This window comes from Pseudorasbora parva, chromosome 5 (genome assembly GCF_024679245.1).
Source record: "Pseudorasbora parva isolate DD20220531a chromosome 5, ASM2467924v1, whole genome shotgun sequence".
Lineage (NCBI taxonomy): Eukaryota > Metazoa > Chordata > Actinopteri > Cypriniformes > Gobionidae > Pseudorasbora > Pseudorasbora parva.
The window spans coordinates 4,954,297-4,977,929 of NC_090176.1; the positions used below are offsets into that span (position 1 = coordinate 4,954,297).

At 40.2% G+C, this 23,633-nt stretch overlaps 1 protein-coding gene across 3 annotated transcripts in view; it reads left to right on the forward strand.

The window, feature by feature from the left end:
* LOC137074970 (sacsin-like) overlaps positions 1 to 11,254 on the forward strand; it is a 32,140-nt gene extending 20,886 nt beyond the window's left edge. For all 3 annotated transcript variants that reach the window (XM_067443075.1, XM_067443077.1, XM_067443076.1), the window contains one exon: positions 43 to 11,254. In XM_067443075.1, the coding sequence (XP_067299176.1) occupies positions 43 to 10,895 (10,853 nt within the window). In that variant the 3' untranslated portion in view covers positions 10,896 to 11,254. The remainder of the gene's footprint in view (positions 1 to 42) is intronic.
* The last annotated feature ends 12,379 nt before the right edge of the window (positions 11,255 to 23,633 follow it).

Sequence of the window (23,633 nt, forward strand, 5' to 3'; positions counted from 1 at the left end):
CATAATAAATATTTGCATAATTTGGTTTTATTAATTTTTCAGGCATATTCAACATAATAAATTTGGATGCAAAGCATGTTGTTGCACTCACTAAGAAGCACTTACCCATGGACTGGAAGGTGAACCAAGGTCATCTTACATGGAAAACAGCAGAAGATCATCATCCACCAAAGAGCTGGCTGGCTGAATTCTGGAAATTTCTTAGCTCTGGATGCAATGAGTTAAAGGACTTTATTGACATGCCTTTAATACCACTGGAGCCACTACAGAGTTCAGGCAATTCTATATTGTTAGCAAGGTTGCAGAGAAACACAACTTTGATCTTTCAGAGTAGCACAGCGTCTAGCTTGTCAGATCATGTTCAGAAAGTGTTAAGGATGGTGGGATGTACAGTCATAAAAAGAGATGAGTGTCTTAGACATCATGACATTGAGAGGTATGTTCTTCCAGCTTCACCAAGAAGTGTTCTACAAGTCTTTGTGAACTCACACAGAGATCAGGTCATCAAAGGCATCGCCTCTGCTTCATCACAGGAAAAAGAGGAGTTGAAAGTGTACCTCTCTTCTTTAGGTTCTCTCTCAAATGCTGAAAAGACTCTGCTTTCCATGTTGCCAATGTTCAGAACAATGTCTGGGAAATATGTTGCAGTTCAATTAAAGCAAGCAGTTGTTTCCACCACCAATCCAGCCATTCCAAAGGATCTGCCAATGCCCGAGAACATTGTACAGTGTGCAAATGAAGCTGATCGCAGACTTTTGACTCTTTTGAATATTGAACTCTTGGATGCAGCTAAGGTGGCTGTTCATTTGGTTGACTGCATTGAGGCAGCCTCTTTCCAAAAAGCTGAAGAACAGACAATAATGACCTGGATATTGAATAATGGTAGCATTCTACTCTCACAAAGTCAGCAGCTGCTCACGAAAACCAAACGTCTCAAATTTATTGAGACAACTCATGGAGAACACAAAAAAGCCTCAGATGTGTTTGATCCAAGAAATAGGATATTTCAGGACCTTTTCGAGACAGATTTCTTTCCCCCACAAACTTACACAAAGACTCAGGAAAGGCTTCAGAGTTTGCAACGCCTTGGCCTAAAGACAGAACAAAAAGAAATATCAACAGAAAACATACTCCAAGTCATAAATCATATTGAAAAGCTTTGTGTCCACTCACCAGATAAGGCATTCAAAAAAGCACATACTCTAATTCGAGTCCTGAACGAGAATGATTTCCTTTCCAAATTCACTAAGGCGCAGGTGGAAGAGCTGAAACAAAGGCAGTGGGTGCCCTGTGAAAATCCAAAGTTCATGAATGGAAGCATCTGTAAAAATCTTAAAAGAGGTCTGTATAAGCCAGCTGAAATAAGGGATTCCAAGTATTCTTTAATTGTTGGATATGTAATGCCCCTTACCTCTGAGCTAAAAGGACATGTCTGCAAAAATCTTGGACTTCATGAGCCCCCTCCTGCTGAAAAAGTTTTGGAAAACCTCTCTGCACTGAGATCAATGGTCAACCCAAATACAGAATTTCAGTTTAAAACAGAGCTGAACAGTATTTACAAATTCATGCAAGACAACATGAGAAATTTCACAGATTTAAAGGGCACAAAAAGCATCCCCTGGATATGGAATAAAAGTGAGTTTGTTTGTCCAGGAGATATAGTTTTAGCCTATCCATCTGAACTGGATCTAAGCTCCTACATCAAGAAAGTGCCTGAAGAATTTTTGCAATATAAAACCCTGCTAACAGAATTTGGTGTGAAGAGAACACTGTCCGATGAGGAGATTGAAGACATACTCCCTGATATAAAACAAAAAATCGACTGCAGGTGTCCTCCTCATGGAGACTTGGCAGAACTTAAAGTATCAATTGCCATTCTTGACTGGATGCGTAAGAATGAGAAGCTTTTAAAGGACAGTACCCCTGTGCCTGTTATGTCACAAGGTAAAAACTTTACTTTGCAGTCATTGTCCAAAACAGTCTTCTGTGACATCAGTGCTGAAGGACTTGATGACCTGAAACAGGACAATGAAGAGTTCTATGTCATTCATGAAGAAGTTCTACCCATCACTGCAAGATGGTTGAACATCCCATTATTAAGTACTCGCATCTTAAAACCACAGCTCATACAAGCAGAGCAAGAGTCATTTGGTATAGAACAGTGTGGGCAATCTGAACCAATTACTCAAAGAATTAAAAACATTCTTAAAGAGTATGATGAAGAAAGTGACATTTTCAAAGAACTCCTACAAAATGCTGAGGATGCTGGGGCAACCACGTGTAAATTCCTCCTTGACTTCAGAAAACACAAAGACCCCCCTGAAACCCTCTTTGATGATGGAATGGCTCTCTGCAATGGACCATGCCTTTGGATCTTCAACAATGAGCTTTTTTCAGAAGAAGACTGGAGAAACATTGTCAAAGTGGGATCAGCATCAAAGGAAAACAAAGTTGAGATGATTGGAAAGTTTGGGCTTGGATTTAATGCTGTGTACCACGTGACTGATATTCCCTCGATTTTGAGTGGTAAAAGCCTTCTCATTCTTGATCCAAATGTCACCCATTTAAAAAAGCACATACTCAGCAAAGGAAACCCAGGAATTAGACTTGATCTATTCCAGGAACGGCTGTACAAACGATTTCCTGGACAGTTTAAATCTTATGAAGGGATTTTCGATTGTGATCTGTCAGTGCAAAACAGCAAGAAGGCTTACAATGGCACCTTGATCAAACTACCATTTCGTACTTTGGAGGAGGCCAACATGTCAGAGATCAGTTCAAAAATATATGATGAAGAGCGCATAATGAGATTTAAAAATCATTTGACTGACAACTCACACACACACCTTCTTTTTCTAAAGAACATTACATCTATGTCCCTTCAAATTGTCCCTGAAAACACATTGACGACTTCATGGATAAATCAGATTCAGACTCCTCTTAAAATATCCAGAGAAGTCATTAATTCATTTCCTGTTTCGAATGACACATTTCTCCTAGAGATCGAAAACACCTTCAGAAATAGTGATATCAAATGCCACAACATTGTTGATGTCAACGAAGCACACATCGTTAAAGTAGTTCAGGAACGTTCAGAGGAATTCATCACACAGTACTGGCTTTTGTACTCGTGTTGTGGGACGCAGGAGTCTTTGCAAATGTTCCAGAGAAGAAACAAACAAGATCATGTGTTTTCATTTCCAATTGGAAGTATAGCTGTACCTTTGCAAAGAGAGGCAACAACCAATACGTGGTCCCCTGATGAAAGCATCTTTGGCCAGGCCTTTTGCTTTCTTCCTCTCTCAATTGAGACCGGTCTTCCAGTCCATGTCAATGGAACTTTTGCAGTCACATCAAATAGGAAAGGTCTATGGGAAAAAGGAGTGAAGTCTGAGTGGAACAAAGCTTTACTGAAAGATGCTGTAACCTCTGCCTACATTACTATACTGCTTGAGCTGAAGAAAATGGCCCAAAATGGCCATATCCAGGACTATTGCTTCCATACATTCTGGCCTAACACACAATCAGTAAGCAAAGCATTTTTACCCATGGTTGAGTCTTTCTACTCAGCAGTTGTGCAGAATGCCAATGGTAAAACTCTGGAGATTTTCAGCAATGGACATAATTGGTGTTCTATGGACCAAGTAAGGTTTCTGAGTCCAAAAATAGAGGAGAACCAAGCAGTTGTAGACATTGCCATGGAAGTGTTCTTGAGCTTGGGAGCGTCATATTCTTGTGTTGTTTCTCTCCCATCATGGGTAAGGCAAAGTTTCCTCCATTGTGGCTTTAACCTTGAGATCAAACAGAGAACAATCAACTGGCCTGAGTTTTACAACATTGTTTTTGAGAACTTGTATTCTGTGGACACACTCAGCAGAAATACTCTTGTGCTGAATGCCATTGACTTGAATGATCCAGCTGTTGATGACCTACTGAAAAGTTACCCTTGCATTCCAACACAGAGTTGTAAGAAGCTTCAATTTATCAAGCGACTTGTGAATCCTTCTGGCAAAATGGCTTGTTTGTATGAACTGGAGGAGGGACGCTTTCTTGAAGGAACAGAAAATGACTTTCTCGCACCAAAAAGGATTCAACGACTTTCAGATTTGGGAATGCTGAGTGACCGTCTCCCTCTAGAGGAGATCATAGAAAGAGCAGGGAAGATATCCAGTGTTTGGCAACAGGATCAATCTAAATGTCATACACATCTTCAGTGCCTTGTGGAGTCAATGAAAGATTCCTCAGAAGATGTGAATTCTCTGCACTGGCACACACTGTCTCAAATACCATTCCTTCCCGCCATAGTTCCTTTTGTTCAGCAAAACAAGAATCCCACAATTCTTAAAAAACCCTCTGAAGTTTACAATGACAGTTGTCGCAAACTAGTAAGCATGACAGAATTCACAGTTGATCATTCAAACCTTCAAATACATTGTGACCCAGTTCTCCAGAAACTGGGAGTACTGACAAATCCACCAGTTGAGACAGTTCTTCAGCAGCTGTTAAAAGCACACCAACACTGCAATACATTTGAAAAAACTGATCTCTTCAGCATTGCCCAGTCCTGCTATAAATATCTCAATGATTACTTGCTGGAACAGAAAGATCCCAATCCCATTATTGACCATGTAAAATCATTTCCATTCATTTTCATTGAGGATCACTTTGTAAATGTGAGGTCAGTGGCCAGAAGTGAAGAATTTGAGGAGAAACCATATCTCTATGTGCTTCCAGTCATTTTCTCCAAATTCGAGAAACTCTGGGACTGCCTTGGGGTCACCAAACAATTCACAACAGATCAATTTGTTGCTGCACTTAATGAAATTAAGAATGTATATGGATCTGACCCTCTTTCCATGTCAGACCTTCAAAAGTGTGTTGCAATACTCATGAAAGGGCTATTCAAAATCAAAGATAAAAAGCTTACAAACTGTCTCATACCTGATGAGAGAGGTGTGTTGACATCATCTAAAGACCTGAGATTTAATGACAGCCCATGGATGCCTGTCTCAGCTGGTGTCAAGCTCACCCATCATCTGGTATCTCGGTCCGTGGCCTGTCATTTTGGTGTAATGACAACAAGACACCATACTCTGAAGGATCGTTTGGTCAGTGAGTTTTCCTTCAATGCCAAAGAATTTGGACAAACTGAGAAACTAACTGTCCGAATAAAAAATATAATTGATGCATATCCATCTAAAAAGGATATTGTGAAAGAGCTCATTCAAAATGCTGATGATGCAGAGGCAACAGAAATTCACTTTGTGTGGGACAAAAGAAAACATAAGATAGAAAAGATATTTGGAAAGAGATGGGAACTGGTTCAAGGACCAGCTCTTTGTGTGTACAACAACAGAACATTTTCTGATGATGATCTGAAAGGTATTCAACAGCTGGGGGAAGGAGGAAAACATGGCACTTTGGGAAAAACTGGAAAATATGGACTTGGCTTCAATTCTGTTTATCATCTGACAGATTGTCCATCTATCCTGACTGGTGACAAATGGCTCTGCATTTCGGATCCAAATCTGAAATACGTGGAAGATGTAACAAAAAAGTCCCCAGGCTGCATGTTTTCAATTGATGATGAATTTAAAAAGTCTTTTGATGATGTTTATCATACCTTCCTTCCAGAAATGTTTACACTCAATTCTGGAACCATGTTCAGGCTCCCTCTCAGGACTGAGAAAATGGCAGAAAAATCTGAAATATCTAGACATACAGTCACAGACCATGACATGAAGGATTTTTACTCTGCCTTGACTGAAAATCCTGAAGAACTAATTCTCTTCTTGAAACACATCACAAAAATACAGTTCTTGGAGATCAGTGAAGATGGAAAAGGAAAAAAAAGTTATTTCCTCATTGAAAAGAAACACACAGAGAAGAGCATGGCAAGCAAAGAAAACTTTCACAGACATGTTCGAGAATCCCTCATGTCAGGAACAGCAGAACCCTGCAAAACCATATATGACATGCAAATCTCATCTGGAAATAAACAAAGTCAGTGGGTCATTGCAGAGGGCTTCGGGTATTCAAAACAAATCCATGAGCAAAAAAACAAGCAAGATCATTTTAAAGTTCCTCAAACTGCTCTTGCTGCATGTTGGAAAAGCTCATTTAACCCTACATTTACTGGAAGGGCATTTTGCTCTTTGCCCTTACCTGGAAAAACTGGTTTACCAGTTCACGTGAATGCAAATTTTGAAGTAGATTCTTCTAGAAGGGACTTGTGGAAAGAGGATGGTGATAGTCTGAAGACAGAGTGGAACCAGTCACTGAAAGTAAACATCATTTCACCACTCTATGCTGATCTCCTGTTACATCTGTGTTCAGTCATAAAGAAGGATACACCTACAGCTCTTGTATTCCTCAAGTCACAGCTGGATTCTTCTTGCCTTACTTACTTTCCATGCATTTCTCCTGGAGTAGACAAAGTCTGGCATGAGATGATCCATGAGGTCTATAGATCAATCAGCCAACGTGATCTTCCTGTCATACCCACTGTACATGCTGTTTCTGTTGAGTCATCACACCTCTCACAACAAAAATATACAGTCACCTGGTGCAGTGCATCTCAATCACATTCAGAAAATTGTCCTTATTTCACAAGTGATGACAAAGATGGCACTTTTGAAATTTTAGATGACATCGGGATGAAATTAGTGCCAGCCTCTTTTAAAATGCATGAAATTAAAGGCAACTTTAAAGCAGCTGGAGTGAATGTGACAGAAGTCAGCCCTTCAACGGTAATTAATTTCTTAAAGCAAAAAACATTGAATGATCCTTCTCAGACGACTAGTGGTTTGCCTTTGCCCATTAACCAGACCTTGATCAAAAAAAAAACAAGATGTTCAAAACTTTTGAGCTTCTGCTTGACAAATGAAAATGAGAAAAATGTTGATGACCTCAATGGGCTGCCTCTTCTCCTCACAGAAGATCAGATGTTAAGAGTCTTTGACTCTGAATCCCCAAAGCTGATATCAAGATTTAGCAGTCTTTTCCAAGGACATCAGGAAATGTTTGCAGACAGTAATGTCAATAGAAATCATGTCCAAATTCTGCGTGAGGGAGGGTTTATTAAGGACTTAACAATTGACATAGCGGCATCGTATTTGAAACCAGAACTTGCTCAATTGCTCAGTCAGTCATTACCTGATCAAAGGTGTCAACTTTACAAACCAGAGTCAGAGACAATCAAATGGTTGAAAACATTATGGAAATTCTTTGAGGATCAAGAGAACTTCTATCAAAATGAAAATCTGAATGTCTTCAGTGAGATAAAGAAGCACTTCGACAACAGTCCTATCTTACCAGTCATTTGCCCCAGTCAAAATAACACACATTTCTTACAATCTATTGAAAATGTATCAAAAGTGATTCAGTATCCAAATAAAAATCTGGCATCCATTCTCATAAAACTGGGGTTCATGGAATTAGACCTCAGCTTTTTCAGTGATCTCAGACCTGAATTCCGTCTCAAGTATATATATCCAGAGCTCCTGCAAATAGATGACAGCAGTGCTGTTTTGGGGCAGGTTTATCATGTACCTCATTCCCAGTTTGAGGAGCTGTCTAAAGATGAATGTGAAGATCTTCAACGCTTCTTACAACATGGGATCAGAGATTCCAAAAAGAAGAGTGAGCATGTGTGTATGCTCAAGTCTTTGCCCCTGTTTGAGTCAATAACTGGAAAACTGGAAAGGATTGATTTACACAGAATGGTATTTATCTTGAATTCTGTGCATTATATTGATTTTCCAAACTTGTACCAGGTCGAAGGATGTGACAGTATTTTCCTCAAGCACACCTGGGTGAACCAAGAATTGGCAAAACATCTAGACATTAAGATTTTAGGTGATTTGGAGTTCTGTGTACAGTTTATTCTTCCTTCTGTGCACACGATGAAAGAGGCCAAGCTTCTTGATTTAATGCGGTTTTTAGTGGAACTTGGACCAGTTGACCCCAGGATTGCCTCTGCATTGAGAGATGTCAGATTTATTCGAGACATCCATGGCTCTCTTCAGGTGGCTTCATACTTCTATGATGACAGTGTACCCCTTTACTGTGCAATGCTTCCAAAAGAGAGATTTGTGCCAAAAAAGTTTTGGGACAGTTTCCAACGTGGTAAACATACTGAAGCACATCGTCTCTTAAAGGACCTTGGATTGAAACATGAAGTTTCTGATGAGGAAATCGTTCAGTTTGCAAAACAAATTGAATCTGAAACTAGAGGCAACACTCCTCTGGATGTTCTTAAGAAAAGATCAAAACTTTTGCTCAACATTATTTTGTCTAAGGGTAAAGACAAAAACTCAAATTTACTGAACAGAGTTGCTGACATTAAATTTATCTTCCCAGTGCAAATTCAGCAAACACTTTGTGATTATCACGAGGCCTTTTCTCAAGAGAGGGAGGTTGTTGCAATCAGTGGATCATTGATTGACAGAGACCGTGATCACCATTATCTGATTTGGACATCTATGCCAATCCTACCCTCAGAATTCTGCTCTCCACATCTCATAAAGAAAATGACGGATGCCGGAGCCTTGGAGATTCCACCCCCTGGAAAAATAGCTGCTAATCTGAAAAACATCTGTACGTCTCAGTGTCACACTGACGCATTGTTGGAAACAAGAGAAACAGTGTTTAGCAAATCATATGCATACCTGCAGTCAATAAATTTTGAGTCCTCTCAGTTCTCTGACCTCCCCATTATCTTGGTGGAAAACAGGACAAAACTTGTGAGGGCCAAACAGACAGCACTTGTACTACATGATGCTCTTGAGTTTAGGCCTTATTTGTACCGCATTCCATCAAATTATATGAAATTTGAAGATTTCTTCAAGAAGATTGGTGTAAAGGAGAGACCTGATGTCAATCAATATATTGCTGTTCTTCAAGAAATCTATTCTGATAGTTCTGCTAAAGACAGCCTTCAGGCAAATCAGCAGAAAGCTGTGAAGCGGGTTGTACAGCAGCTGTTTTGCCTGCTGAAAGAGGAACAAAACAAAACCTCTTTCCCAAACAATCCACTTTATCTTCCATCAACAGATGGAAGACTCTATGAATCAAACACTTTGTTTTTCAATGACACCGTCTTCCAGCCCACAAGACTCGAGGGTCCTTTGGAAACCAAGCTGAAACTGCTGGAAAAATTAAAACACTGTCACCTTGAAAATGATCACTATGAACATCAAACATTGTTGCAGTTCCTTCCCCAGAAAGTTCGCCCCAAATTTCTCTCGGGTGTAATTTCTGAAAATCTGGATGGAGCAAGTGTCCAATATTGTGATGAAAGGCAATGTGAATTTAGTGGCTGGTTTGATAAACACTTGTCATCTGCTGCATTTCTTCATGGACTAGTCTGTCTCATCAGAGAAGACAGCAAAGGTGTGGTTTCACAATCTGAAGCTGCAAGAAAGTGTGAAGAAATATTTTCTAAGATTCAAATTATCTGTTGCAAAACTCTTCAAACTGAACTTCTGTTAAACCATGAGCCACTTGAAGGTAGTAAGGCTGAAACAGGTGTTTATGTGAAAAAACAGCTGGATGGGTGCAGTTTCTACTTGAAACACAATGATGACATGGCCCTTAAAGTAGTAAGTGAAGTTAATATGTGTCTTACTAAAGAAATCAATGCTCTTCTAAAGAACTGTCTGACCACCTCAAGCTATCTAGTCCTTCAGCAGCTTCTGCTGTCTGATAATATGGAGGATGTTGAGAAAACCTTGGCAAGTCATGGCATTCATAACAGTGGCCACAAGGAGGAAGGACAAAATGCCTTACCAAAACCTGGATGTCGTATACCTGAAGAATGGCATGACTGCCTTGATATGAACTTCCTCAACAACTTTGAAAGTGGAGAGTATGTTGGCTTCAGTAAGGACGAATCTGGTGAATATTTCTATGGCATTGTTATCAACCGTCTGGATGATCCAGTGGGAAAAATGAGACAATTTCCTGCCAGATATAAAATACAAGTTGGCAGTGATGACTTCATTGAAGTAAGCTCTCTTGACCTTTACCAATTTAAACGAGAAAAGAAGGCAACTGTGTCAACAGAGTCCACTTGCACAGATGTAGAACGTCTTTTGGCATCCGGATCTCCACCCAAAAGAGACTTTCCAGAGACATTTGAAGAGATCAAAAGAGAAATTGACCAAAGCTTAAATGAAATCTGGAATATGTCAAGTGAGGACAAACAAAAAGCCCTTAAACGTCTTTACCTCCGGTGGCATCCAGACAAAAACCCAGGGAATGAGGAACTTGCCAATGAGGCATTTAAATACCTACAAAAAAGAATTGAGGAACTACAGCAAGGAAAAACTGCACATAGCAAATCCTCAAACTGGAGAGACTTTCGGGATTTCTATGACACGTGGAACACAGAGGCTCGAAGACACAGGAGGGGACGCGAGAGGTTCAATCAGAACTACTCTAGAAGCCACTACAACTTTTGGTCATACCACAAAGAAACACCAAAGCCAAACAGAGGAGAGGCCAAACGCTGGTTTGAACAGGCTCAATGTGACATCAGAGCAGCTCACAATGACGCTGGAGGAGATTACTCAGAGTGGTGTCTGTTTAAGGTTCATCAGGCTGTGGAAAAAGCCCTGATAGCAGCAATGTACAGGAGAAGTGGAGAGTATCCCAACAACTGCTCAATATCTAGCCTTGCTCAGCGGGTGTCCCATTACAGCTCACAGTTGACTACTTTACCCAAAACTGTGAATCAACTGACTGAACTTGGTGTGGATGGCAAAAAAACTCAGTATCCAAACTGTCACCAATTTCCTCACATTCCAAACAAGCAGTTCAGCGTTGATAATGCTAGACGGGCACTGGATATTGCAACAAAGCTTTTAGAAAAAATAGAAGAATACATTTCTTGAAGTAGCTTGAAACTACCGACTACATTCCTTTGAGACAATCATGAGAATCCTTTCAAGTAATAATGCTGATCTTTTTTTATCTGTTTAGTACTGCTCCCATGTACACTGGAAATTCTTATCTATTTGTAATCATGTTTTGATAATTATTAATAAGTCTGGTTCTCTTCTTTCTTACTATTATAGCCTATTTAGCATTTATATTATTGTATACTGGGCATTCTTGTAGCAAACAGTAGAGCAATGCCAAGGCCATGGGTTTGATTCCTAGGGTAAGCATGAATTAAATATATATCTTGAATGCAATGTAAGTTACTTTGGAGAAACCTGTCAGCAAAATGTGAATAAAAAATGTGCATCATTTAAAATCATGGTTTTTATTAAGAAAGTAACAGAAGTCAAAAGATGTGTCAACCAGATATTCACTAAGGGTGCGTTCACACTTGTCATGTTTGGTTCGATTAAAACGAACCCTGGTGCGGTTGCTCGGTTAGTGCGGTTCATTTGAACATATGTGAACGCTGCCATCCGAACCCTGGTGCGCACCAAACAAGCGGACCGAGACCGCTAAAAAGACAGGTCTCGGTCCGCTTCCAAACGAACTCTGGTGCGGTTCGATTGATATCTGAACGCAACACGGACCAAAGACATGTAAACGGACCAAAAACCGGACGTAATGTCACAAGATGCGATGCTACAATCAGCGGATTTGACAACGCGGAAAGATCGGATTATCCAAAATGAGTAACTTTAACGTTAGAGGGCAAACGTGGAGCAACGAGGAAGTGCCTAATCAATATTTGGTCAGACGAGCATGTTTCGAAAATGCTAGAAAAAACACACAAAAAGCAAACCTGGCTCTTCTCATCAAAGTTCCTGTGTTGCCCATTAGCATTTACAGACGACAGAACGGCCGTCTCTGTTCTGCACAACGGAGGAAATCCTGCTGCTGTCTTGAATGTTTTGAACATTTTATGAGCTCTTCATGAGTTCTCAGCGGGTAAAAATAATGGCACATGTACACGCATAAAATGATCGCGTTTAATCCGGCACACAGCGTTGTTTTGAACATTTTATGAGCTCTTCATGAGTTCGCTGGTAAAAAATAATGCCATATGTACACGCATAAAATGCCCGCGCCTGTAATCCGCACACAGCATTGTTTTGAATGTTCGGTAAACGAGCTCCTACGTCATATAAGCCGACCAATCAGGTTGTGACCGTCTCCCTGTGCCTTTGGTTCGGTAACTTTAGGTTTGCTGTTAAAAATGCCCGTGTGAGCGCTAAGCGGACCAGGACTATTATGTTTTGTTTTTGTTTTTTGGTCCGGACCAAACGAACCGAACTACAAGTGTGAACGCTAAATGACAGAACCGCAAATAAAATGAACATCAACAGTCACACAATCATCCTGCGATACAGATGCTGTATGTGCTTTACAATCTTTGCAGCAAAAGCATTTCTTGAGTCTATAGCAATATAAAATATTACATGAATAGTGACTCGTGTTGTTCCCCTTACTGTTTGATCAAGAAACTTTGATTTGAGCAGCATCTGGTTTCCTCCATGCCACTGCAAAAACCATGCCAAAAGTATTCATATGTTTCTGGTGTCCTAGTAATAACTTATTACACAAATTCTGTACATAATTACAGCAGGCGTAACGCCTTTCCTTTACGCAATGAACACAATAAAAGAGAGCCAGCATTGCTAGAAGTGGTCTATACAGTGCTGGCCAATGCGGTGTACAGAGTGTGTTCGAAAATCCAACATTGGACAGAGGCCAGTGGGCAAATTTGGCCAGGATGCCGGGGTTACACCCCTACTCTTTATCGACGGACATCTGTGATTTTTAATGACCACAGAGAATCAGGACCTCGGTTTAACAACTCATTCGAAAGACGGTGCTCATTGACAGTACAGTGTCCCCATCACTATACTGGGGCGTTAGGACCCACACAGACCACAGGGTGAGCACCCCTTGCTGGCCTCACTAACACCTCTACAAACGGATTAAGGGAAAGGGATACTTTCTTTTCAATCAGTAATATGTAGGAGACTAAAAATGTCACCTTCTGCAGGAATATAAGATGCACTAGTCATGAATGGTCATATAGTAAAAAAAAACTTGAAATTACAACTGTTGTAAATAATGAAAATTTGAGCAGAAATATTTTTTCAGATTGGGACTTGGTTACCTGAATAAGACTCTTCATCTATTCACTGTTATTACCCTGATTCATATCCTGCACAGTCTAAAAGCTCACACATTTTAATGAATGGAGAAAAAAATGAAATACAAATTACAAACAATCCACAGGCTTATGAAAATATTTAAGGCCCATGTTGAAACACTAGCTGGGAATGCATAAGCTTGTGAATTCATGGAGCAGCATATCCACAGCACACCCTCAGTACTGCTTTCTCGAAAACAAAGACTCAGATTTCCATTTCCTTTTTGCCATCCGGTCTCCAGTCTCCGGTAAACATTTATCAAAGATTTGTGTGTTGATGTTAAAAGAAGTATTTCTACATTTTTACAGCTACAACAGTAATTCTGTGAAATAAAATCCATTACACATTTTCACATACTCCTAAAAATCCAATGGTCCTGGAATCTGGATCCTGCTTTTGACATCAGGCACTCGTCTGCCCATTTAGGCCGGTCTTTCTCACACACAGGAAACATTCAACACGCATGTGTCATATGTGCAGAATGAGTGTGCTTGAATAAGAACTGAACTCAATTCTTACAGGGGAATGTATGGGAGGTGTAATTATATAAGCTAGTAAAAGCAGCATGTCTACACTGCAAAAAGAAAAGAAAAAAAACTGTAGACTAAACAAATGTACTTAGTCAAATTTCATACAGGAAGAAACTCTGAAGATACAATCTTCAAGAGATAGTTCACCCCAAAATATCAATTTGATGTTTATCTGCTTACCACTAGGTAAATTATACATGGTATTCTAAAAATATAAATTTAACAACAGGGAAAAAACTTAAGATATAATGTAGGAAGAAAAAAAATAAATTAAGCTCAGAAGTAGACTTTTTTTTTTTGTAATTGCGATTGCCATATTTTCTGCACTATAAGCCGCACCTCCAATAAAGGGCCTATTTTAGAACCGTTTTATATATAGGGCACACCGGATTATAAGGTGCACAGAATAGAGCAGTGTTTCTCAAACTTTTTACACCAAGTACCACCTCATAAAATATTTTTCTCTCCAAGTACCACCATAATGACCAACATTTAAATACAGTAGCGTAGTAGGCCTAACTATTTAGCTAAAGTTAAAAAACAAGGTGGTTTATTCGAAATAAGTATATTTATTATTTTTAAACTGTAAATGCACAGTTTGAACATCAACCAGCCTTTTAAGACCAATCATAATGGTCTTAAAAAGGTCACAAAAAGTCTTAAAGGGGGGGGGGGTGAAACACTCAGTCAATCTCATGTCAATCTTGAGTACCTATAGAGTAGTATTGCATCCTTCATATCTCCGAAAAGTCTGTAGTTTTATTATATTTCTAAAAGAAATATAGGCTGTACCGAGTCTTTCCGGAAAAAAACGAGCTAAAGAAAGACGAATGCGCAAAGCGGTGACGTCCTCAAGCGTGGAGAAACCCAATGGCTATCTCTGCTAATACAGATAATGATCCAGAATCAAATCTGAGGCAGAAATAAATTGAACAGGAGAAACAGCAGCAGCAGGACGTCCGTCTCTGTGGTATGGACTGTATTTAGTGGCCTGTCAACATTTGTGTGTCTTTACTCGCAGTTTATGAGGACATGATTCGGTTTATGGACTATTGTATGCGACTAAACCTTAGCAGTAGCAAGCAAAACGGTTTTACACGTCAGACTAGTGTAACGTTATACAGAACAGCAATGGAGTCCGTTAGCACATTTGAATGACGAAGCACGCGATCGTGTCGTTTACTGATGTTTACTCACGCGACGATAGCCGACAGCACAGACATTTGAAGCAGTTTTACTCACCGGCTGCTTCCAAAGCAGGACCGAACCTTTATCACTGGGACCGCTCCGTCAGAAACACACTTCTTTGGTGTGATTTGGTGAAGTCCTGTAACAGCAGTGGCGTGGAGATCCACTTTGAGACACGACTGAAGCGATGTTGTGAAGCTTCCCGTCATTTCTGCGTTCAAATCGGTTCAAATGCAGCGCTGCCTTCCCAGAATGCTGTGCTGAAGCGTTGAAGTCGCTCGACGTCACCCATAGGAATAAAGTGGAGCGCGGCGCGGACTATAACGACAGAAGTGTTCACGGATGACTGGATCTGCACCTGAAAGTGTTTATGGGCGTGCATTTCCTCTGTCGCTCTAGTCTTGCTTCTCTCCTACCGGGAGAAGAGCCCGTACGGCCCATACAAGGACCTTCCGTTCTATTAACGTCAAGTCGACCCATACTCGAAAAAAACTCTCCAAAACTTGTGAGAAACCGGAAGGAGTATTTTTAACACAGAAATACTCTTATCAAACGTCCAACATTAGTTTTTGAAACTTTGTCTATGTTTAGGATGGGAATCCAAGACTTTAACAGTGTAAAAAGGTCAGTATGACCTTTTCCATGTTGGAAAGGTCAGCCCCCCACCCCCCGAATCGAATGTATGTATGTATATATATATATATATATACATACATTCGATACATACATACATATACACACACATCCACACACGTTACATTTATTTATTTTTTAATCAAAATTATTATTATTTTTATTTTGTGGTAGTCACAAATTTGCGAACATTTTTATTTTTTTCATAATTAGGATGCCACATTAACCATAACAATAGTCACACATGGCAATAAAACAAACAAAATGCATGAATCTTTTTTGGTATTACAAAAAACAAACAAAAAAGGCTGGTCCAGTGGTGTGCTATCTATCTTTAATAACATTATCGATTGGGGTGGGAAATATGACTAAAATCTTACAAGTAAACCACAGCAATAAGCAATTGCTTAATATAAGTAAAACGTTTTCAAGTAATTAAGTAATCAAGTAAACTGGTCAGTAATAAAATATATACTTATAAACAAATGACAATAAGCTATTGTCAGAATAGGAAAAATTAATACAACATAAAGATGCCTATCTACAAACAGTGCTTTAAGTGTGCTATTTTCCCTGTTTGTGTTGTTATTAAGCTATATTAGTTTGCTATTACTTTGAGAACTTACTAATGCCCAGATCCAGAACTTACTCACACGTCCCAAACTTTTTTTCTCAAGTCAGATATAGACAAATGCATAATGTGGGGTACGATCAGAAAGAGGCTCGTGCCAATAACACGAAAGCTGATTGTATCAATAACATGAAAACTGCAATACAAGATGCATACTGGTCTAATTTATAGTTGTAATAGAGCGAACAATAGTTAGACTAGCAAAAGAAAGAACTACAGCACCACAGAACATGCGCGCTGCGAGAGAGCTTTTCATAATTTATCCACCTCCACCTCTTCCCATCACAGCCAATTCATATTTAATTCAGCGATTCCTCCGCGTACAACTAGTGGGAGCCTGCGTACCACACTTTGAGAATCAATGCACTAGGGCATCCCAGATGTAGGTGTGTTTGTTTCTTCAGTAGAACACAAAATATTTTTTTTAACTCAACCGTTGCTCGTATAATGCATGTCAATGGGGTGTGTTTCTATGAGAGTAAAAAACACACAGACATACGAATCCATACGAAACAATTGGTTTATGTGAGAATGCCTTCCCTTCTTCTTTTTATAACTGTCACTTTCATGAATTCACTGTCTCCTTCTGTCTGTGTTGTGTGGTGTTGTTGGAGGCGTGGTCACTGATTACTCATCACCGATCACTCTCACCTGCTGCACCTCATTACCGGGCCCATATATTCCTGTGTCAGATCGTTGCAGTGTGTCTTGTTGGTTCCTGTGTGTTCATGTTCTTCGTGGGATTGCTTCGCTCAGGTTCCGCCCGACCGTGTCTGCCCTTGCCTCCCTGCTCACGGATCATCTGTGCCTGCCGGTTTCTCCGCACGAACTGCGCTGCCTCACTGCCCGGTTACCACCTGAGACCGATCTACCTGACTTTCATGAGAGATACTGTTCTTTGCTACGTGACTGAGAGAAATAAATCATTATTATTTTCGCTATTGGATCTTGCTGTTCTTTCTTCCCAGCGCACACGACAATAGCAGTCTGCAAACGTCTGGGGACTGAGGAGACAAGTTGCTCAAGTTTAGAAATTGGAATTTTGTCCCATTCTTGTCTAATACAGGCTTCTAGTTGCTCAACTGTCTTAGGTCTTCTTTGTTGCATGTTGCTTTTTATGATGCACCAAATGTTTTCTATGGATGAAAGATCTGGACTGCAGGCTGGCCATTTTAGTACCCAGATCCTTCTTCTACGCAGCCATGTTGTAATTGATGCAGTATGTGGTCTGGGATTGTCATGTTGGAAAATGCAAGGTCTTCCCTGAAAGAGACGACGTCTGGAGGGAGCATATGTTGTTCTAGAACTTGTATATACCTATATATATATATGCAAATTTTCTCTGAGAAACTCCTTTCTGATATTGCTCCACTATTTTCCGCCGCAGCATTGGGGGAATTGGTGATCCTCTGCCCATCTTGACTTCTGAGAGACACTGCCACTCTGAGAGGCTCTTTTTATACCCAATCATGTTGCCAATTGAAATAATAAGTTGCAAATTGGTCCTCCAACTGTTCCTTATGTACATTTAACTTTTCCAGCCTCTTATTGCTACCTGTCCCAACTTTTTTGGAATGTGTAGCTCTCATGAAATCCAAAATGAGGCAAATATTTAACATGACATTTTCAAAATGTCTCACTTTCAACATTTGATATGTTATCTATATTTTATTGTGATTAAAATATAAGTTTATGAGATTTGTAAATTATTGCATGCCTTTTTTATTCACAATTTGTCCGTGTTCCAACTTTTTGGAATCGGGTTTGTATGATCACGCTGGGATTTTGACCTTCTTCAATGGAAGTAATGGCGCTGGGGAATACTAGATGAGATTCGTCTGATATGAGGTAAAAAAATGACAAATACTGTTGTTGTTGTTTTTTGCAGAAACCGATCGTTTTCTGTCTTTAGACATCAATGCGTTGCCAACGGTTGGAGTTAAAAATATTAATTTGTGTTCTACTGAAGAACCAAACACCTACATCTTGGATACCCTGGGGGTAAGCAGATAAACATAATATTTTCATTTTTGGGTGAACTATCCATTTAAGGAAGTCTTAAAGAATGCTTTTAATTAAGTGAAGCTTGATCAACAGCATTTGTGGCATACGGAAAGTGTTTTTGATTCGTACCAAGTACATTTGTTTCTCGCTGACACCAAACGTATTTTACATGCAACTTTATTTCCTCTGTGAAACTCTTTCTAATGTTAGCTGACTACATCCAGTTGAGTATGAAAATGAGTAGGCTATCCCTTGTTAAAAAGAGTTGTGCTTAATTGTATTGAAGGAGTACTTTTTATCTAAAAAGAACATTAAAAACCTACTCATAGATAATATAATTGTGGCGAGTGCCACGTCTGTCTGTTTAGTTGATCTTTCAGTTGTTTTATCCTGTCACATGTTCCTTTGTCTTAGGCCCCGTCCACACGCAGCCAGACCTTTCCCTATCCAATAATATTTCCCCCTAACTCAATATTAAGAGAGTTTTTGCTTAAAATAAGGTGATAATCTTAGCCTGACAAGCTGGACCCACATCAAGATGTTTGGTCTGGAAACTCACTGTTGACAGCTCAATCCGGGGGGCGGGATAAACGGTTGTCTTTCAAACTCCCTCTGCACGCGATAGGCTAGCGCTACACCAACCAGAGCAACGAAGGTGAAGCAGAGCTTGTTGATAGATTAAACATTCGCCGTATCCGGTCGGCTAAACTCCGAACACATCTTCCCTTTTTAAGAATGACTTCAGTACCGTTCTTTGTTCTTTTCTCAGAGAAAAGCTTAACTCCAAGTCTTCCAGAGTCGCGGTTAAAGCTGATTCGAAAGACCGCCGTTCGCCAGTTTCTGTGTTTACTAGAAGCATGCAAACGCAACTCGGCCGTCGTCATTATGGCCCCGCCCACCGACTCTATACACGATGTGATTGGCCTGGCAAGTTAGGCAAATACAGCTCAGAAGGGTATTGAGAGTTGCTAGACTACACTCGCGGGCAGATTAAATTTGCTGCCGCTAGGGTGCGTCTAGATTTCTAGGCTAATTTCCCCCTTGTTTCAAGAAATATCTGGGTACACACGAAGGCACTGACACTGCCCATATGAAAAAAAACTATATGGTTCATATACAGCGACCATATATCTTCCTGACTTAAATCAGCACAAATAAAACTTGTAGGGGATTTTTGGGTCATGTATGAATACTGCAAAAATCTTGCGTCCTGTCGTCGTCATCATCAATGTGGGCTGCATCTTAACATGGATTGTTTTTTTAGCGGACGTGCGTCTGACATCAATATGTTGTCAATTCACCGGCTAACTTTGACAAGAATGAATGAACAGATGCATATCGCTGACAATACTGTTAATATTATGGCTTTACTATCTGCTGCACCAACTATACTATAATATATATATTAGTGCTGGGCAACGATTAAAATGTTTAATCACGATTAATCACAATATGCACAAAATTCAATAATGAATACAAAAGTGCTGCTAAATGAACAAAAGTGCAATAACATATGGTTTGCAAACACTAAAAAAAATAAGGTGCTTTTTACAGCAGTTAAAAGTTAGTAACAGTTACAATATTTCTTTTTAAACATTATTTAATCAAATTAAATTAAATTAAATTGGTGGTATACATATATTGATTGTGTAGTAATATTCTCATCAGTGTTCTGTCAGCTTTTACATAGGCCGACTTAAATTCTGATTCTGATTCATTCAAAACACTGAATCATTCAGTAACAAAACACTAAATGTTGCTTTCTTTTGGAACTATTTTCGTCGTTGAAATCATGGGTGAAATGGAACAAAAAAGGTTGTTTGGATCTAAAATTTAAGTAGCCACAGAACAGACGGGAGAGAGCATCAGGTTTAACGTTCTTAGAGCCCGGCCGGTACGAGAGGGTGAAGTTAAAACGGTTATAGAAGAGCACCCAGTGAGCCTGCCTGGATGTTAATCTCCTGGCCGAACGGCTGTACTCTAAGTTCTTGTGATCCGTCCAGAGCAGGAAGGGCTCCGAGGCTCCCTCCAACCAGTGACGCCACTCACCCGAAGCAAGTCTAACCGCCAACAACTCCCGGTTACCTGTGTCATAATTACGTTCTGCTGGGTTTAACCGGTGAGAAAAAAAAGCGCACGGATGCACTTTCCCATCAACGGGTGACCGCTGAGACAAAACGGCGCCTACCCCGACATCAGAAGTGTCTCCCTCAACTATAAACTGGTAAGCCGGATCAGGAATAGAAAGAACAGGTGCAAAGATGAAACGGGACTTTAATTCATCAAAGGCTTTCTGAGCTTCGTTATTCCAACGGAAACCTACTTTAGTGGAGGTAAGAGCGTAAGAGGTTTAGCGATCTGACAAAAATTTCTGACAAAACGGCAGTAAAAATTGGCGAATCCCAGAAAACGCTGTAACTCCTTAGGTATGCCGGGTACTGGCCAATCAGCGACCGCTTTGATCTTAGCAGAGTCGGGGAGAATCTTCCCAGTGGCTATAACAAAACTCAAGAACGTAACCGACTGTTTATGGAATTCACACTTATCAGCCTTGACAAATAACTGATTCTCTATTAGCCGTTGTAAGACAAGGCGAACACGCTGGGTGTGTATCTGCATAGAAGGGGAGAAGATGAGAATGTCATCTAGATACACAAAGAGAAATGTGTTAATCATGTCTCCCAACACTTCATTAACCATAGTCTGGAAGACAGCTGGTGCGTTCGCAAGACCGAACTGTAGAACGGAATATTCCCAGTGCCCCGAGGGTGTATTAAATGCTGTCTTCCCCTCATCGCCCTCCATTATGCGAACCAAGTGATAAGCGTTGCGCAGATCTAACTTGGTGAAGACACAAGCTCCCTGTAATAATTCAAAAGCGGTCGACATTAAAGGTAAGGGGTATTTATTTTTAACAGCAATGTCGTTTAAGTTGGAGTGGAGTGGAGTGGGCTGGAGTGGAAAGACTAGTGAGCATTGGTCAAGAAATGCCTTACATATCCCTGTCATAGGTGGGTGGATTAATCTCTTGGGGTTCTGGTCCGGAGCTACTCGGAATCTCAGCTGGTGGTATATGAGCTTCTCTTTCTCCAACTGCCTGTGCCACCTGTTTCAACCTGTTGTGGATCTCGGTGAGATGGCCCGGAAGTAACTGAAAGCCATGTGAAGCTGAGTTGAGTAGGGAAGAGTGCTGGTCTAATCTCGCCCCCTGCTGGGCCAAGGCCGCTTGGAAAGAGTCTCTGCTCGCCTGACTTGCAGACTCCATTTCTAGAGTGTTCATCCTGTGAGGACAGAGACGGAGGGAATCTTATGCAAGTAAAAGTTTATCAAAATAAACACAGAGAAAGAGAGAGAAAGAGTCTAAATCCAAAACGGGTCTCAGGAACTCAGATGTTGATGTTCAATCCAGAACGGATCTCAGGAACTCAGATGTTGATTCTTGATCCACAACGGGTCTCAGGAACTCAGATGTTGATGCTCAATCCAGAACGGATCTCAGGATATTGATGCTTGATCCAGAACGGATCTCAGGAACTCAGATGTTGATGCTTAATCCAGAATGGATCTCAGGAACTCAGATGTTGATGCACAGTCCAGAACGGTGAGGAGCACCGTGCACGCCTAAACGGATCTTGTCTAAAAACGAGACACCGAAGAGCAGAGGAAACAACATAAATTGTTCACAGATGAGTACAGTACCAAGTTCAAGGTTTTGTCAGCCCCAGTCTAAAAACAAGATTCATTGACAGATTAAAAATCCGACTAGTCCACAAGGCAATAATCCACAAGAAAGCGTTGCACAGTGTACTGACAAAAATACCAGGAGAGAGAGCAGAAGCCAAAGGTATTAACAAATTCCCACCGAGACCTGGAGGCTAGTGATGGGACATCTGAAGCGAGGCTCCGGAGCAAAAAGGGGCGTTCCAGATGAAGCCCCAATTCAAGGCTTGTATCGTTTCCATGAAAATCACATGACGATGACAAACGAGGCCTCGTTTTCTGTTGAACATTGCTTCATTCTGAGTATCGCTTCCGGATAAAAGTGGTTCGAAACCTCATGCCTCTTGTGGGGTTTGCAGTAGGCGTTTGCATTGGTGTTGGTTGTACGTAGTAGCGAAATCATTATATATCATAGCTTGTATTATATATTATATTACATTATACTTAGTTTAGTATATTATTATAGTAAATTATACATAGTTCAGTAGATTGTTAGATTAAATTAGCCTATATCTAGTTGTAATAGGCTACCTATAATACGTAATTATAATATATCTATCTATCTATCTATCTATCATTATTATATGTATAGCCTATGTTAGTAGTAGTGTTATTATTATATATATTATTGCTATTATTATTACTATTATTGTTGTTGTTATTAGTATTATCATTATAAGACTATTATAAGACTGTATTAGGGAAAGCTTTTCCCATACCTGTTGCAGTTTGCTGTTCCATAATTCCAGTCCCATAAGCACTGCTCTATTGCACTCAATCAGCACTGCACTCACAATATTTTCTTTACAATCATTCTGGGCATTCACTGTCATTCCTCACCCAAAGAACAACTGTTGAACACAAGAGTTGAACACAAAGTTGTGTGGTTGTGTGAGTAGTGTGTGCATAGGTTAAGCGGAGTAAAATAATTTATTTTAATACACAGGTAATAGAAAAAGGGTGTGCCCACACTATGACAATTTGGTTGCTCAGGATGAATAGATTTGTGTGCAATACATTGCTTTGCACAGCAGGTGTCACTAGGGAGCACACTGTTTCATAAGGCTTCGGGTAAATGAACCTTTTGGTGAACCTATGGGCTGGAAAGCCTTAGTGGTTCAGGAAGCCTCAGTTAGCCATCACTACTGGAGACAAAACACAGAGGAAAACAAGAAAACACGATCAAAGACCAACAATAGTCACGCACAGCATGGCAGCAAACACCCAGGAGAAACACAACGAACGTGCACAAAACACAGCACACCTTGACCCTAAATAGAGGGAAACAACACATAACAGCTGTGGAAAACAAATAAGGATAACGAGAAGGGCGGAGACAGAGAGTGCACACATGGAACATAAAAGGTAAACACACAAAAAGAGCAACCGATCACACCGGGATCCTGATATTCAGGGTTTAGTTAATACCAAATTACATAGTTAAAGAAATAGTTCACTTTAAAGTGAAAATTCGGTCATCCTTTACTCAACCTCAAGTGGTTTCAAACCTGTATGAATTTCTTTCTTCAGTTGAACACAAGGGGAGATATTTTGAAGAATATCAGTAACCAAACAGTTAATTGGAGCCATTGACTTCCACAGTATTTTTTTTCCTACTATGGAAGTCAATGTCTCCAGTTAACTGTTTGGTTACTGTTACAGATCGTTACAGATGACTAGACCTCGCAAAAGATATTTGGAGATAACCTCCATTAACCTCGCCCCTGGGAAGGGAGATGGACTTCTTGAGGGAGGTACTTTTTTTATCTTCCAGGGCGGTAGGTGTCTAGAGGACTATGT